We start from the raw sequence: 18,151 nt of genomic DNA, 5'->3' as shown, positions 1-18,151 counted from the left end.
AGCTGTCCGTCCTGTCTCAGTAGGTGGGGCCTTCATTTCACCTAGTTGTTCTTGTCTCAGGGAGAGTAATGGTCATTCCACTCGTCTCTTGTTCTCATTTTCCTGCCAGTCGCCCTTTCTAATTTTTGGTTAATGGTGTGTTTCCGTTCTTAGTAAGAGAAAGTGATGGTCATTCCACTTATCTAATTTCTTAGTCTTTGGGGGAAAGAGTCATGATTAAAGCCCCATAGCAATACTAGTGTTCCTGAATTCTGTTCAGCCTAGTAGTAATTTCAAATGTACTGGCAAGCCATAGTCCTTACACGCTGTCATAAACAAAACACCATACTCAGAAATGACACTTTTAGTCACTTCAAAGAGGAGCTGTCATGTCCTAATGTCAGCCAAGCCATTTGCATAGGTTTGCAGCCGCAGTTCCACTGACTCCAACGATGTTTCTCTTTTCGCTCAACACCCTCCAGTTCCCCTGTACTGGCTCTTCTTAGTTTTAGTGAGAATGGCCGACTGCACACGGACAGATTTGCATTGCGAAATCCAGAGCTGGCATCAGTCTCCAGATTGTACAGCAAATCTAGCCCATAGCACACTATGACGATACGTGATTTCCTGCGCATGAGCGGAAAAAGATTGCGATGTTCTGCTTGCAGGGAAGAAATCACGGCATGCTGCGATTTCGTGCAGGCTATGCACAGACGGCTTCCATAGAAGTCAATGGAAGCTGTCTGTCCTGCGGCCATTCTGCAATCATCATTGCAGAATGGTCGCAGGAGCCATGTCATTGCCATAGCAACTGTGAGGCATCATCTTTACTGCGCATATGCCCTGGCACGCCAGCCAACACATCCGCAGCAGAGAAGAGAAGACGCCTGAGAGGTAAGCTGGGGTTGCCTGCTGGGCAACTGGCCAGATCCCGCTGCGAGATCCTGCATGCGGGGTCCAACCCGCCCATGTGTAGTCGGACAATGTGTCAGACATATGGTGTCCACTGTAAATCCAGTCTGACATCATCCATTGACAGTAAACATTTGGGACTGATATGTGAAAACAGAAGGCCACAGGGTATAGCTTGTATCTTTGTGAGCTGTTCCTGTTTGGTGCAGCATAATTGAATTTCCCAATCCCCACTGCTAGCTGCGTAAGGCCTACAATCTATTGGTGACTTTGAACAACTTCTGTGGCCACTGACACGCACTGTGTGCATTTGCTGTTTCCCTGATTGGTTTTCTTTTTGTTTTCTATTAGCAAAAAAAGCACCTTTGACTAAAATAAGCCGCAATCCCTGGGAGGCACGATATGAGAGAACAGAAGGCCACAAAGTATGGCTTGTATCTTTTTGAGCTGTCTGTCTGGCACTGCATGAGGGAAAAGAAAAACATAAGTGTTTGAATTGAAAATAGGTCTATTAGCCAAAAAGCTCTCAGTTTATTATTAAAACCAGCTAGTATATGTGTTTCGATGCGTTACATCCTCTTCCTCGGTACATGCTGGGGTAATACATCAAAAGATGCTAACTACATTTATGAAAACGGGGTCTTTTTGGCACTCTCATGGACGTTTATGGAGAGCGTACGTGGAAGACTCTGAAATGAGACAGATTTTTGCTCGACATGCAGACTTCAATAACGGGTATGGCAAGAAGTGGGTAAGTTTAAAAAATACATCATCCGTCTCCCTGTCACCTCGCCTAACAGCACCATAAGTTAGTTTAGGGTGCTTTAGGCAGGTTCCTTTTAAGAGTTAACTCCAGTTAGCCCATAGATGCATTCAGAGGCGTAAATTGAATCTCCTGGGCCCCAATGCAAAACCTGTAACAGGGCCCCCAAATATTATGCTTTATTCCTAGTACTGGGCTTCCTATATAGAGAGGAGAGGTCTTATGGGCTCCCTAAGGCTCCGGGGCCCGGATGCAACTGCATCCCCTATAGTTACACCAGTGGATGCATTATAGAAGACTAATTATTGCACTGTACCATTCTACTGTGCAGATACGGGAGTGTATTACTGTATACTGGCAAGAGAAATATATGTGGGCAGGATTTCATGCATAAGTATTAGAAAATGTTATGTTTCCTATTCTATAAGTAAATAAATAAATTGAATGATCGGGATGCCATTAAAATGGAAACTTACCACTGAAATTGGAGGTAATTCCAATAACAGAATATGAATTTGACTGGGTTGGAGAATAAACATGTATATATTCTGCAAAAGGGGTGGTGTTTATGCAAACTCCACCCAAAGTGAGTATTTTGTGGATGTTCCTGGGTGTTCCTTGGGGGTGGGACTTAAAAGTCTTGCATTTGAAATGTTATTAATTGTGTGCATGTTAGGCCAGAGTTGTGCCTTAATAAATATTAATACATGTGCTGATATTTGCCCCATATTTCTTCTAATCTGCAGTTACAAACATACCTGAACCAGAGAGTGAGATATTTGATTACGTCTCGTCGGATGAGAATTGTGCTGATAAGGCTGAGGCCGGGCAGCGTCATTGTGGATTATGAGATTATCAGTAATGTCGCTGACAATATCACGGTGCAGAATGTGACAACAGATTTCACTACCGCCCTTCAGCAAAGCACTGCCCTGGATATAGATGAAACATCTTATAGATATAACGGTATGTAGTGGTATTGCGCGATATTTGGTGTTACAGGCCCAAAGTCTGAGGCTGCTCTACTGAGATGTGGTCATGACAATATTTTCCAATTGCATTCAGGTGCAGTGTTACCATAAAGGCCTTGTGCGGGTGCCAGTGGTGATTTGAATCCACACATATTCTCCATGGTAACACTGCACATAACAGCGACCTAGCAGCCTTAGGCTTTTGGCCTGCACTATTTACCATGGCTCAGCATGGTATATATGATTAAAGAGGTTTTCCAAGTTGTAGTAAAATTGGGGAAAGGGCAGCAGATGGTTAAAATAAAAGTCTTACTCACATGGACAGCAATATAACTACTATGGTACTGCCCCTATGTACAAGGATATAACTACTATAATACCGTGTTTCCCCGAAAATAAGACCCTGTCATATTACTTTGACCCAAAAAAACACTGGGTCTTATTTTTGGGGGGGTTGTTTTATTATAGCTACCTAGCAGTCTGTGTTCTCCCACTGATTTCTGGAGCTCCATTGCGCTTACTTGCAGTCCTCAGGTGGCTGTGATTGGTTAATCGGACGCTGCATTGATTGGTTCTTAAAGCACTGCTCAGCCAATCAACAGTCATCGCGTTGTGGAGGCGGGATTTTTGAATTGGCTGAGCAGCGTTAATCTTTGCATCTCCAATGCCGATAGCAATGTCTGCTGTGGAGTGAGGAAAAGCCGCCACCGGAGATGCAGTGACTCCGAGATGAATGCCGCTCAGCCAATTCAAAAATCCTGCCTCCACAATGCAATGGCTGTTAAATGGTTCTGATAGTGCCGCTGAGCCAATCACAGCCATGGTATTGCTTCATTAAGGGCTGCATTGATTGTCTGGCAGCGCTCGAGAACCAATCAGAGCCACTACTTTCTGGAGGCGGGATTTATGAATCCCAGAACCAGGAAGCGATCTTTGGTCGGCAGCTAAGGGCTGCAAGCAAGTGTGGCTGCAAAATAATGTATTTTTAAAAAAAATATATAATTCATATAGGTCTTATTTTCAGGGAAACACAGTACTGCCCCCTATGTACAAGAATATAACTACTATAATACTGCCTCATATGTAAAAGTACATAATTACTATAATACTGCCCCTATGAACAAGAATATAAGTACTGTAATACTTCCCCCATGAGCAGGAACATAACTTTAATACTGCCCCCTATGAACAAAATAACCACCCTAATACTGGTCATGGTAAACAGATATATAAAAACTATAATACTGCCCTATATACAAAAATATAGCTACTATAATACTGCCCCCTATGTACAAGAATATAACTACTATAATACTGTCCCCTATGTACAAGAATATAACTAGTATAATACTGCCCCCTATGTACAAGAATATAACTAGTATAATACTGCCCCCTATGTACAAGAATATAACTAGTATAATACTGCCCCCTATGTACAAGAATATAACTAGTATAATACTGCCCCCTATGTACAAGAATATAACTAGTATAATACTGCCCCCTATGTACAAGAATATAACTAGTATAATACTGCCCCCTATGTACAAGAATATAACTAGTATAATACTGCCCCCTATGTACAAGAATATAACTAGTATAATACTGCCCCCTATGTACAAGAATATAACTAGTATAATACTGCCCCCTATGTACAAGAATATAACTACTATAATACTGCCCCCCTATGTACAAGAATATAACTACTATAATACTGCCCCCCTATGTACAAGAATATAACTACTATAATACTGCCCCCCTATGTACAAGAATATAACTACTATAATACTGCCCCCCTATGTACAAGAATATAACTACTATAATACTGCCCCCCTATGTACAAGAATATAACTACTATAATACTGCCCCCCTATGTACAAGAATATAACTACCATAATACTGCCCCCTATGTACAAGAATATAACTACTATAATACTGCCCCTATGTACAAGAATATAACTACTATAATACTGCCCCCTATGTACAAGAATATAACTACTATAATACTGCCCCCTATGTACAAGAATATAACTACTATAATACTGCCTCCTGTTCATCTGACTAGATTTGCTCGATTCTTTCTTTATTGATGTAATAATGTACTTTACATTTGTGGTTCTGTTAAGTTATAACGATGTGTATTGCATTTTCAGCTCAGAACAGTTGTGAATCTGGTCAGAATGGTTGTTCTAAGAACGCGACCTGCATGCCTTCTGGAGGAACATATACTTGTGAATGCCTTTCCGGATATGTTGATACTAATCCAAGTGTCCCAGGGATCACATGTCAAGCAGGTATGGCAAAGCCCCGGCACCTATATAATGTAAGGTAATTTGTAACAACTTCCTCCACTGTACTTCGAGTGTCCCACATGTTTTGATGAGTTTCAACTCATGTACCATATTGTCTAAAGATGGATGTCTCTGAGAACTCAAGTTACGTTTCAAAGACCTTTACAGGCCAATCAATGCCTTACAGGATAGTCACCTACAGGTAGCACTAGGCTATTTTCTACTTTCCCGGAGGAGTGACATTTTGCTTACACTTATGAAAAGTTGCAATGAAAGTGTGCTGTGTTTGGCGGGAGGGGCAAGAACACTGCAGGTCCGAAAGATTTATAATTTATGCCAAAAATTGGCCTAAGCTACAGTATACGTAATCAAAATACTAACGACTACCTGACCGTAAGTGAGTGAGTTACATGCTCTGCCCCTGATCACTTTATCAAAGGTCATAAAACATGCACAGGCTGACAGCAGCCGTATGCTTACAGGACCTGTGATTATGTCACCGTCATGTGATCAGCACCTGGGCTCTGTGCCCGTGAGTGAGTTACATGCTCCACCCCTGTAATGTTAGTGCAATCCAGGAACTGAGGATCAGAACTCTTCCAACGCTGAATGGGACTATGTTGGTGAGTTTAGTCTGAGGACACCTTGGAAAGTTTTTCCCACTCCAGTGTTCAAGCTGCTCAAAGAATTACAGGACACACAGCATTTGTGTAATTGGCTGAATTTCCTTTTATTCCTCAAACAGACATGAGTATTTATGGATTTCAAACAAAGAACAAACTAAAGCCCCATTTACATGGGTCGACTGTCTGGCAAACGATGCCCGACACTCGTCCCCGCATGTATTCGCTCCCATGCTGTTGCACAGGAGCGAGTATCGTTGGCTCGCAGTGGGCTGGCTGGAGATTTCCCCCCTTGCTCTCCCCCACCCCTCTCCATTCACCTAACACAGCGGTCGTTCAGTACTGAACGGCTGCTGTTTCACTGAACGATCATCATTCATGATCATTGCTCATCGTTTAGGCTGCATAAATTCCTGAGCGATGATCGTTTAGTGTAGTCAGCAGCCGTTCAGTACTGAACGGCTGCTGTGTTAAGTGAATAGAGAGGAGCGGGGGAGAGCGAGGAGAAAAATCTCCTCCAGCCATCCCGGCCCACTACTGGCCGCTCTGTGAGCGAGCCAGTGATACTACCTCCCATTTAACAGCATGGGAGCGAGTACACACAGGGGTGAGTGTTGGGCATCATTTGCCCGACATTCGTCCCATGTAAATGGGGCTTTAGGTGACACCTTACTCATAAATATACACAGCTTCTTACAATCCTTTTATTAGTATTGGTCATTAAATGATAACAGTAGTAGTGAGGTCAATCCTTTAGGTAGGAATGCCTTCCTCCCAAGTCACACCATGCCTGCGTGATAGCAGTTGGTTAAAGTCAACTTTCTCTCTCATCATGTTTACCATCTCTAAAATCCTTGATTAACATTTATGATTATTTGCAATTAGCAGTGTTAGTGTTTAGCAATTGTTTGAAGCTTACATGAAGGCTCTAAATTCATATGTGTTACTATATATATATATTATACACACACGCCCACAATATTTACCTAATGCCTTCTCTCTCACAGTACATACTGTAGTTAGACCATGTAACCTTAGACCTGGCTGTCTGAAGATGCGCCAAATTTATCACAGTGGCGTATGCTTGATGAAACATCTTCAGACGCTTTTGTCTAACTTTACACCACTTTTTGGTTTTGCTTAGTTTACGCCAATATTTTGTTTCAAAAGTTTGGTGCAACTTTGGCACCCCTTTCACTTTAAGCCACGCCCTTTCCCAGTACGCCATGCCCTATTACTGGGAGGGGGGCTGCTGCACATGGCATGCACTGAGGAGTTGGGAGGGCAAGATGCTGGCTTGTCACGGCGACACTTACCATGCTTTTTTGTGTGCAAAATCTGAACATCAAAACAAAGCTATTGACATCAATGGGCTCTACTCTGTGTATTGCGCACACAAATCCGCCCGCGTGAAGCCGGCCATTCATGTGGATTTTGGTGTGGGTCCGCCAGACATTCCCCCTTTACTTGGAGTGAAATCTGCTGTGAACCCACACCAAAATCCGCACTAATGTCCGTATTTTGACTCGGATTTTGGTGCGGATTGGCTGCAGGTACTTTCAGCTGAGGAAAATGCGCAGCAAATCCGCCTCATGTGAATGACCCCCGTAGAAACACATTTCTTCATCTAATGCTTCTTTTATGTCCTCTTTGTGCAGATACAGACAAGTGTGCCATAGGGGGCAATACGTGTTCACCGCTGGCATCCTGTACCAACACGTCTGGGAGTTATCAGTGCCAGTGCTACCCAGGAATACAGGACCTTAACCCCTCAAATGCCGGACACAACTGTTTTGGTGAGTGCAGCTTTTCAGGGTCTTTGGCTTCATCCTGATTTACTGGCATAACCCGTTCCGCAGAGCTAAAAGGTAGCAGATGAGAAAACACGCACTTCTGTGTCATTCACTTCTGAGAAGGTCTATATTTGAAAAAGTTTTACCAAACTAATTGAAAGTGCTGCACAGAATTTATGCAACCTGGAGACAGAAATCTCATAATGACTGGTAATTATGGGTCTACCTTGAGCTCTAACCTTCTTGGGAATTTTCTGGACTATTTCAAGCTGTTGGATTATGAATAGTTCATCTGATTTACAGTTGGGGTTGCCGGTAATCAGGCCCAACAGCCGGTGAGGGTTGCTAATTCAGGGTGGGTAGGGCACAAAGAATGGGCTCTATATCTACTGGTGGCCACTTCGGGGGCATTACTACTATTGGGGCCACTTCTGGGGGCACTGTTACTATTGGGGGCACCATTACTACTAGGGGCACTGTTACTATTGGGGCATTATTATTATTGTGGGCACTGTTACCATTTGAGCCATTTTGGGGACACTTACTATTGGAGCCACTACTGGAGGCACAATTACTATTGGGGACACTGCTGGGAGCACTGTTGCATTTGGGGCCACTTCTAGGGGCAGTATTAGTATTGCGGGTACTGTTACTATTGGGGCCACTTCTGGGGGCAGTATTACTAGTGCGGGCTGTTACTATTGGGGCCACTTCTGGGTACTGTTACTATTGGGGCCACTTCTGGGGGCAGTATTACTAGTGCGGGCTGTTACTATTGGGGCCACTTCTGGGTACTGTTACTATTTGGGCCACTTCTGGGGGCAGTATTACTAGTGCGGGCTGTTACTATTGGGGCCACTTCTGGGTACTGTTACTATTGGGGCCACTTCTGGGGGCAGTATTACTAGTGCGGGCTGTTACTATTAGGGTCACCCTTTTACTATGGCTGTTATTTTTAGTGATAAAGATGGCATCCCTGTTTTCAGTACACACCGAGCCGGCATTAGACATTCACATCACATTTTAGATCTTTTGGGTTATGAAAATGGCGGCCATGTGAGACGAAAAGTTCCACAAGCCCCGTGTAGAGGTGCGGCCCGTAGCAACCACTCATATCACTGATTTGCTTTTCTAACCTGGAATTGGGAAAATGACAGAATTTGGTTCTTCCTCCGTTTTGTGGTCTAGTTATAAACACAAGGTCCAAAAAGGAAACTTTTCTGTTGAATACAAGTTTACTGCCAGAGAGAAGAACACAACACACATTATAAAGGGTTACTGGAATTAACTGAATTCCGTTTCATTGGGTTTTCCCCCTTAATTAAACCTGGATATCCAACAAATGGGTTCAAAGCCGGACATGAACATGGTCGTCATCAGCGCCCAAACTAAACCAGGATTGATTGCAGAAGACAACCCGGTTCCACTACATAGCGCCCAGTTAAATCGTTCACGACACCACGGCAAATGGAGGCGATGGTGGACGTCAAAGGCCGTACATGTGATAGAGCGGGCCGAGGAGCGTTCGCTCCCCGCCCGCCTCCATTCACAGTAAACAGTCAGCAGCGAACGACCGCTGTTTACATTGAATGGCGCTTCGTTCCATTTTCTGCATGCGTTTCCACAGGATGGTTATCAATAAAATTCCTGCGGGAGTGCGCTAATCTGAATTCTCCTCCACGGAAATAGACCATTAGACAACATTGGCGCTGGAACTGGTTGTCTGCTGTTACAGCTAATCCGTGCTAAGGACCAACAAGCTGTGCATTTGGACATGAAGTTGGATTGCCCATACTGAATTCAGTTACAATTTGCTTGATTGTGCACCTCCTGTTCATTAGAGCGATTCTTGACATCCACCTCTGACCCCTTTTATAGACGATATCCATCCTTTCACTGGATGTTTTTCCTGCAGCACACCATTCTCAGTATACTCTTAACAGCCTCATACGAGAAACCCCACAAGGCTGGCAGTGTATGAAAATCCCGGCCCCAGCTAGGCTAGCGCGGATGATCAGTCCTTGCTGGAATTCGCTCAGATCGCTGGATTTTCCCATTATAATGTGGATTCACACTAAAACTGATCCACGGAAAACTTGTCACTTTATTTTATGCTGCACGCCGGGGGTCACGGGGATCATTTCGATATAGGGTGATAGCCAATCGTGAAAGGGCCGGTGTTTATATTAAAATGGCCGTTTGTAAGAGAATTCCTGCCCAGCGTTTAGGTATGAGCGTCCAGATTCTGGCGCCGTGTTATTTTAGGACTAGCTGCGGTGACTCCTGTTCCCGTCCTTGATTTGAACTCATTGTTATCCTCATAATAAAAGGTTTTTATCCCGTGAAGCTGAGTCAATATTTCCTCTTGTGTGAGAGTTTGTTAGCACTGCGATAGTGACAAACATTCCCACGGAACGTCTGGAACCAACCCCACGTTATAGGCACATGTATAATGGACTCGCTGATACTCTGGATTAAGAGGGAGATCTACTGCTCTATTCACTGACCTACCAAAAGTAATTGGACCCCTGAGCAAGAATGAACACTAGTATTTATTTCGAAATGTTAGTACTTAGTGGGGCTCCTTTGGCCCGAATGACATCGGATATTCTCTATGACATACTTTCTACTAACATCTGATGTACTTCAGCTGGTATTTCCCTCCATTCATCCTGCAAACGTCTCTCAAAAAAGACAATGTTCATATTTTCTGACCCAACGTTCCATTTTGTCTTGAAGATGTTCAGTACGGTTCAGGTCGGGACTCTGTACAGCCAGTCCAATCGTGGAACATCTATATCCTCAATCCATATCCTCAAACCAACATAAAACAGTGTTGGAATTGTGATGAGTTGCATTGTCTTGTTGGAAGTATGGCTGACCATTTCAAGAGTATCGCCAAATTGTCGGCAGCACATTTATTGCCTAGAATGTCAGGGTACACCTCCGTGTTCACGGTTCTTGACACTACAACCAACAAACCAAGCCACGTAAACTATCCCCAGATCATAACGAAACCTCCACCGTACTTAATGCTCGACAAACACACACAGGCAAATAGCGTTCTCCAGCGTCCTCCACACCCTGGTAGGTCCATCTGATGTGAAGATGGAGTGGAGAAATTAGTCACTGCATGGAACATTCTTCCATTGCTCAACTGTCCAATGATGACACTCCTCACTCCATTGTAGATGGGCCGATGCGTTGCACTTCATGATGGACGACTTGTGTGTAGCGATATAACCTGTATATCCAATAGCATCCATTGCTGGCTACAAACTATGGCTGATACCTCCAAGGGTTGGCATCTTATATTGCATAGTTTAGGACATGTGACACGCTAATAAGACGCGATCCATTCTACTGGTGGAGGTGTCCAAATACTTTGGTAGGATAGTGTATATTATATAATAGTGATTGTTCCGCGTTTTATTATATTGTGTTGAGAATGTGAGGAAGCTGGGTGACAACCAATATGTCTACCATTGTATCAGCTACTCAGCTTTCCCAGGTCATTGTTATATATTAATAGTAGCCATTTCTATCATTCAGTAGTCTTGGAAGGATATGGGACAGCCTGTAGGGGCTATAGTGGCAGCCATATTGATTTTATCCATATCATTAAGATATAGCTGAGTTGTATCACTGGGCAAGCTGGGAGACAACCGATGGGTTGAACAATGCATCCACTATGGTTAAGCTGGATGGAAACACCCTAGCAGAACCCAGAAAGGAGTAGCCAAAGTATATAGTGATACATCTGTCCAGCCCAAAAACAAATCCGAGTTTCAGGAGTCCTTGAAGAATGAGAAGTGGCCACTTAGTCACTCAAGAACTTTCCCAAGAACTGACAGTACGACAATTGTCAGAAGTCTGTCCAGAACTTTAGTGCTGCCTCTGGCTCTTCACCGCGGTCATTCGGAGGGGACCAGACTGACTTGTTATTCTAGTCTATGTAAATGTCACTGGAGAAGTATTGACAGATCTGATTGTGCGGTCGGAAAATGTCACCGATGTCCTTTACCTTCCAGATCCTGTCACCTGTTATAACCAGACGACATTCTGCTCTGCTGCGTCTACCTGCAATATTGATTCCAAAGCCATGATATGTGCTAGTAAGTATGCGCTACACTTGTCTATCTGTATATGGCCTGAAATGTATAGCTGCAGCAGAGCTGAGCTTTCAGGGTGTAGTTGTATTGAGTTTGTCATTCGGTACCCACAGAATGGTAGAATCGGGTTGTTTTATATGTGGACTGCAGGTAAACCTACTCTGTTACTTTCAGGGCTCCTTCGCAAGGGCAAAGTTGCTTGCGCAAACTGCATCTATTAAAACATTGATTTCAATGGATTTCCTTGACGGACCATTTTTGCGAGCGAAATTCGATCGCGCGAGACAATACGCTCTATTTTTGTACGCATTTGCGCATCCGAAGCCCCATGGGAGTCTATGGTGTGTGCAGATGCGCACTTGTCCTGAACAGAATTGCTCACTGAACTGCGCGATTTTGCAGTGTTAGGCTTCCTGTCCGCGGGCGTTGCGGTATCCCGCGGCGCATGCTGTGAATTGCCCGCCGTGAGCAGAGAATCGCTATGATTCTCTGCTCGTGGATAGTGTTCCAGCACTTTTCACAGCAGTGCTATGGAAAGCTTCAGAGGGCACCGCTGGTGAAATCACGGCCGTGGACAGGCACCCTGGGGACTAAGTAGGTTGGCCAGTTGACATCATAGGCGGGCCAGTCTACTAAGTAGGATGCCCCGTCTGTCCAAACACGGCACAGATGTGTCCCACATAAATGTGAACAAGCCCGGTATTATAGGGCATATTTATTTAGATTGGTATTTCATAGGCCAGTAAAAGTAAAGTTTGCGCTGGAGTAAGTAAGACGACGTACATCTAGTGGCACCTACATGCACCAAACTAAAATCTCTGCTAGCTACGAGCCGGCCTAGGTTTAGGCAATAATTTATATTAGTTTCTGACATAAATTATAGTAAATTTGACAGGTCACATGTGAATACGCCACTTTTTTGCCAAGTCCTACCAACTTTTGGAAAAAGGATGAACCCACAACCTTCACGTTGAGAGCGAGAGCTTAGGACTATAGTTCTGCTGCTTCAACACTCTGCACCACACGAGGCTCACGCCAAACATTGCAGATTCTGGTTTACTCCATAATTTGTATCTTTAGTGTGCCGTAAATCCTGCATACAAAACTTCCTAACTACACCTCTAGATGTTTAAGGGGCCAATGGTTGGGGCTTATTTCCAAATCAGAACCTACTGTAGAGTAGTAACCAGGCTTTCCTTCACTTGGGGCAGGAATTCAGTACTGTATTTAAATATGTCATCAAAGCAGGTGTGCCTTTTTTGTTCCCACCCAGGCCCCGACAGCCCCCCTAGCTACAACCATGACCACCTCCTTCATCCTTATAGGGACAATCCCTGTTAGAAGAGTCCAGTGGCAATAAGCAGATAGTGTCTTTCTGCTTGAATCTTTAAATCAAACCTGTCAGTAAGTGGCGAATTTTCCTGCAGTGCCCCCACAGGCAAAACGAAGCATTACATATCAATAAGTTGTTTGTGCAATGCAGGAAGCACAGGTCTTCTAGAGCGAGAGATACTCTTTATACCTGCCCTCCATTCTCGCCTAGAAATGAGGATTCTGAACAGAGGACCTCCCTCTATTAAATCAGAATTCCCTAATAGGGTGTATTAAAATTGTTTTTCTAAACTGGAGGCCCCCTTCAAGTCCCCCATGTCATCATCTCTGATCTTCTTTCCACAGGTACACAAGCATTCCCATCCACTGTCCTAATGAAAAGCTCTACTTTCACTAAAGATCTCTATAATCAGTCTAGCGAAGCCTATAAGCAACTTTACACAATCTTCACAGGCGACGTAAGTAAATACTCTCTGGCCTCCACAACCTTATTAGTTATGATTTCCAATGGGATTGAGTCCTTTGAATGTTCCCTATCTGTATGGGTGATCAGGACTTTATCCCCATAGGCGTAACTTGTAGCTTTGGGGCCCCAATACAAAATCTGTAAGAAGACCCCCAACTACAATGTATAGTACCCGTCTCCTCATATGCCTTTCTTATATGACCACATTCTTCCATCTCCACCTTGGCTAACAGAAAAGACCAATATTTTTACCTTATGTAGAGTGAAGTCTGTTATTGTCTTTGCAGTTGACGAATCACATGAAGACAGCGCTGAATACGAGCAGCTTCCAAATCATTGTGGTGGGCTTCAGGTCAGGCAGCGTGGAAGCCCACTTAATGTCAATTCTAAATTCGTCTTCACCAATTAGCCGCTTGGAAGTGGAAGCAGCCCTGCGAAGTGGCGCCCAAAGATTCCTGCCTTCAGACTCAGTCTCCGTCAATGTGATGTCATGTAAGTCGTGTTTAGAGAGACCATCTTCATCATCTTCCCAGCCCAGCTCGGCTTTTCTGGTTGGATAAATGATGTCATTTTGGTTGAAGTCACCAATAAGGGGGGCTCATTACATACCGATATATGCAACCACCACAAGGGGGAGCTCTCTTTATTCAGGTTTATACAACCACCAATATAGGGGGAGCTCTCTTGATACAGATTTATACAGTCAACACTAGGGGGAGCTCTCTGTATACAGATTTATGCAGCCACCACCAGAGAGATCAGCTGATTGTGCGCATGCTGTCAGTGCTGCAAATACACAGGGGTAGTTGGAGCGGAAGCAGCTGAAGCTTCTGCTCCGACCTCTGTGTAGTGGCCGGCGCTTGTAACTGCAGGCACGACTCATGTTGATTTAATGGTGGCTGTGTAAATAAGAATACAGTGAGCTCCTTCGAGCGGTGACTGCATGAGGGTGGTTTCACATCTGCTTTCTGAGTTCCGCTTTCCTGCTCCATTGGGGAGCAAAAAAGGGGAATTTTTGTGGCAGAACGGCTCCATCGTTGGATGGAACAGAATAGTGCCGAACAGACCCCTTAGCTATAATGGGGTCCGTTTGGTTTCCGTTCAGCTGCCTAGCTTTTAGCTGGAAGAAAAAGTGCTGCATGCCGCGATTTTTCTCGGGTATTTTCTGCCGCATCGGTAGCAGAACCTCTGACCGGAGGTTCCAGCGGAGCTGCGAGACCACCCTTACTCAATACACAGTGAGCTTCATCCTAGGGGTGGCTGTATAAATCTGTGTACAGTGAGCTCCCTCTAGTGGTGGCTGTATAAATCATATATGAGCAGCTGAGCCCATTCTTGGCTGTATAAATCTGTATACAGTAATCTCCCTCTAGTGGTGGCTGTAGAAATGTGTATACAAAGAACTCTAGTGGTGGCTGTAGAAATCTGTGTATAGGGGAGGCTATATAAATCTGTATACAACCCTAGTGGTAGCAATATAAATCTGAAAGCAATGAACTCCCTCTAGAGGTGGCTGTATAAATCTCTATGTAATGTGCTTCCCCTAGTGGTGGCTGTATAAATCATTAAATATAGTAAATATAGTAGGCTCCCCCTAGTGGTGGCTGTATACATCCCTATATACAGTAGGCTCCCCCTAGTGGTGGTTGCAGGTAACAGATGAAGCAGGCTAAGAGGAGGAATTCTTTAATTCCAGCTCATGACTATTTGATATCTTCCTGCGGTTATTTTCTGCTGCACCTGTGAACATAATGTCGGTTTATGTCTTAACTGAAGGATCTTTTAGTGGTGAAATAAGTTAATAGTAATCTCTGGAAAATTAATATTACTGTCATGAATGGGAGGAGATTAGTGGCTGCTGCACACCTCGGGCACCACTTATTTCTGGGTGAAAGGACTGGATCACGCAATTGAACCCTAGTTGTCCCATCTAAGTTTCCCCAGATATATAAAGGGACTAGTGGGCAAAATACGCTATAGATATTAGCTTGTAAGTGGAAGAGACATAATTCCATCAGAAATTAAGTACAGTCCATTTATTGCTATCATAGTCTTGACATCATCGCCACCTAGTGTCAGCTAGCAATAAAAACATGGCTGTGACCTATATTAGAAGTGATGCCCCTTATGCCCATTTCCTCCTTCATTGTCGTTGTCCAGGACTTTTTTGATTTTCTTCTTTTGATGACCTATCAGTAGATCAATAGATAATCGGCACGGGTCTGCCACTGTCAGTATGGAAGGTGTAGGAAGCAGACTACCTTGACCATAGTGCAGCAGCCCAGGTTGTTATTGCAGGTGCACTCCCATCAAATTCAGTGCAATACCAACCCAGACCACTGCGCTATGGTCAGTGCTATCTGCTTCCTGCACTTTGTATAGTGACAGCGGTAATCAGCTGATCAGTGGTGATCACTAACATTAGACCCCTATCAATTTATGACCTGTCCTGAGGACAGGTTATCAATAGCAAAAAATCAGAAAAGTCCTGTACATCCCCTTTAGGATAATACATGACATTGTATGAAACTCTATGCATATTTATTATTACAGTAGCCTATAATAATCCATGAATGTTACGGTACATGTTGCGGAACACAAGCACAGAACAACAATAACGCATCTTCATCTTTCATTACAGCAATAACCAACCCCCCGACCAAAAGCCCACCAACAGACGAAGGCGACGGTTGGAAGATAGCAACCATAGTCGTGGGCACCCTGCTGGGACTCCTCTTGTTAATAGTTGTAGTCTTGTCTGCCATATGGATATACACCAAGAACAGAGTTGGAGAATACTCGCCGTATACGGGGAACATTATAGGCTCGTTCTACAAGCACTTTTAGAGAAAACTAAACTTTAAAGAGTAACTAAACTTTTAAGTACTGACGCTGAGAAGTATTAATCGGTTTGGATCCAGGTGCTCGGACCCCCACCATTCACGAAAACAAAGGGGCAGTAGTGCTCATCTGACCCCTGTGCTCGCTCGGCTGCTTTAGTTGGCAGAACATGAAAAATTAAGTACTTCTGCTTCCCTTTTCTTTCCTAATGAGTCCATTTACTACACAATTGGGTTACAAAGTTATCCTGCGCCATATGCAAATGGGCAGAGAAGAGTCATTTGGCCATGAATAGTCATGCTGAATCATGCTATGCCCCCATTCTTTTAATAGCATGTTGTATCCCCCCATTACCCAGTAAACCCGGTCTATTAAGAGAAGGGGATGTGGTTAGCTCAGCAGTTCAGGAATCAGAGTGACTCTTCTCGGCCAGATGACTCTTCTCTGCTGATTTGCAAGGAAAACTTTGGAACCCTATTGTGGAGGTACCTGGACTCATTAGGCAAAAAGAGGACATAATAATTGGTTGATTTATCCCTTGATGCCGTGAGATGGTGGTAACAGGTTCCCGTAAAGTGGCCTAATGTATATTTATTCTGCAATATTAACCCTTTCAGGTCCACTGTTGGACATCTTCTAAAATAATAATAATTGAAGCCTGTACAGCTCCGATGTTGGAAGATGCCCTACAGGCTATATTTACAGTGTTCTGCCGGCCACCCTGCTGCCCATGGCCCTCCGACATATACTAGCATGTAGTTACTGGCTTTAGTCAGCAGATGACACCGTTGTACAGGAAACCCTAAATCCTAAATTTTGCGTGATTTTCTCAGTGTGTGAAAGCGGCCTTAAAGGGGTTGTCTGAGTTGTAACGTGTGGACAAACCCTTCCCCATGTAGTAAAACAAATGGTGATATACTCAACTCTTCCCGCTCAGTCAATAGCAGCATTTACACTGAACGATGTCGCTCAGTTTTCCGTGATCCAGTGAGAACCTGAACGCTAATCATCATTCTGTGTAAAGGGACCCTTAGCCTGCCACTACCCCTCTTCATGGTATTTCCTTGTTTTCTTATCCATATTACTATGAGTCTAGTCTCAATGTGCACATGTGACTACCGAGTGATAATCAGCCAATAATCGCATTACTGGTGCCAAATCGTCTATTAATTAATAGAGAGATCAGTGATAATTCCCGAACTGTCGCCCAGGAGCCCTGTGCATGAAGAAATCTCACTCAGGTTTACATGATAGTAGTATAAGATACATTTCCCTAGATAATACTAAAGCTGCACTATTTACATCTCTCTATTAGTTGGTATAGAATACAGATGTCAAAGGAAACTCATCTCCTGTTCTAAAATGTTACAGGGGTGGCGCCAGGGGCATAACTATAGGGGATGCAGGGGATGCGGTTGCACCTGGGCCCAAGACCCATAGGGGGCCCATAGGCTTCTCTTCTCCATATAGGGAGCCCAGTACTATGAATGAAGCTTTATAGTTTGGGGCCTGGTTACAGATTTTGTATTGGGGCCCGGGAGCTTAAAGTTACGCCTCTAGGTGGCGCCAAATATGACGGCCCGTAACTCCCATATGATTCCATGTCTGGTCAATTCTCCATACTGAGATCGGTCTGGGATCATAGCATATCAGGGATTTTGGGGCCAACCCCTTAAATGTACTTGCATTGTTGTAAGCGCCGTATATGGTGTGCGTATGTATGTATATAATGCTATAAAGCCGTGTTTATAATGTGTAACACTTAGAGTTAATACTTATGCCTTATTTTATTTATTATGATGCTATTTTAAGCTGAAGACAATAAAAGATTATTTTATTAACGCGTGGTTTATGCTGCCATCTTTACTGGTAATGGTAAACAGCCACCACTAGGGGGAGCTTACTGCAGAGAGATTTACCATTGAAATCAATGGGATATATATACTGTATATACCCCATTCATTTATATAATTCTAGAAGTTATTAGGAAATTATAGTACCAGTGTTTCTGATGGCGCAATGCGCCACACAGCTCTGCTACATGCACGTCACACACACACACAGCTCTGCT

The 18,151-nt window shown here is 43.9% G+C and overlaps 1 protein-coding gene across 1 annotated transcript in view; it reads left to right on the top strand.

Moving 5' to 3' along the window:
- The window catches only part of LOC136625313 (serine-rich adhesin for platelets-like), a 49,989-nt gene extending 32,068 nt beyond the window's left edge, over positions 1–17,921 (top strand). Inside the window, exons 5-11 of the mRNA XM_066599409.1 lie at positions 2,401–2,620; positions 4,776–4,916; positions 7,195–7,332; positions 11,361–11,444; positions 13,119–13,231; positions 13,527–13,731; positions 15,881–17,921. Coding sequence (XP_066455506.1) covers positions 2,401–2,620; positions 4,776–4,916; positions 7,195–7,332; positions 11,361–11,444; positions 13,119–13,231; positions 13,527–13,731; positions 15,881–16,086 — 1,107 coding nt within the window. The 3' untranslated portion in view covers positions 16,087–17,921. The remainder of the gene's footprint in view (positions 1–2,400; positions 2,621–4,775; positions 4,917–7,194; positions 7,333–11,360; positions 11,445–13,118; positions 13,232–13,526; positions 13,732–15,880) is intronic.
- Positions 17,922–18,151: the final 230 nt, after the last annotated feature.

The sequence above is a fragment of the Eleutherodactylus coqui genome, chromosome 4 (genome assembly GCF_035609145.1).
Source record: "Eleutherodactylus coqui strain aEleCoq1 chromosome 4, aEleCoq1.hap1, whole genome shotgun sequence".
NCBI lineage: Eukaryota > Metazoa > Chordata > Amphibia > Anura > Eleutherodactylidae > Eleutherodactylus > Eleutherodactylus coqui.
Note: the sequence above shows the minus strand (reverse complement) of the source record. Positions and strands in the feature narration are given on the sequence as shown.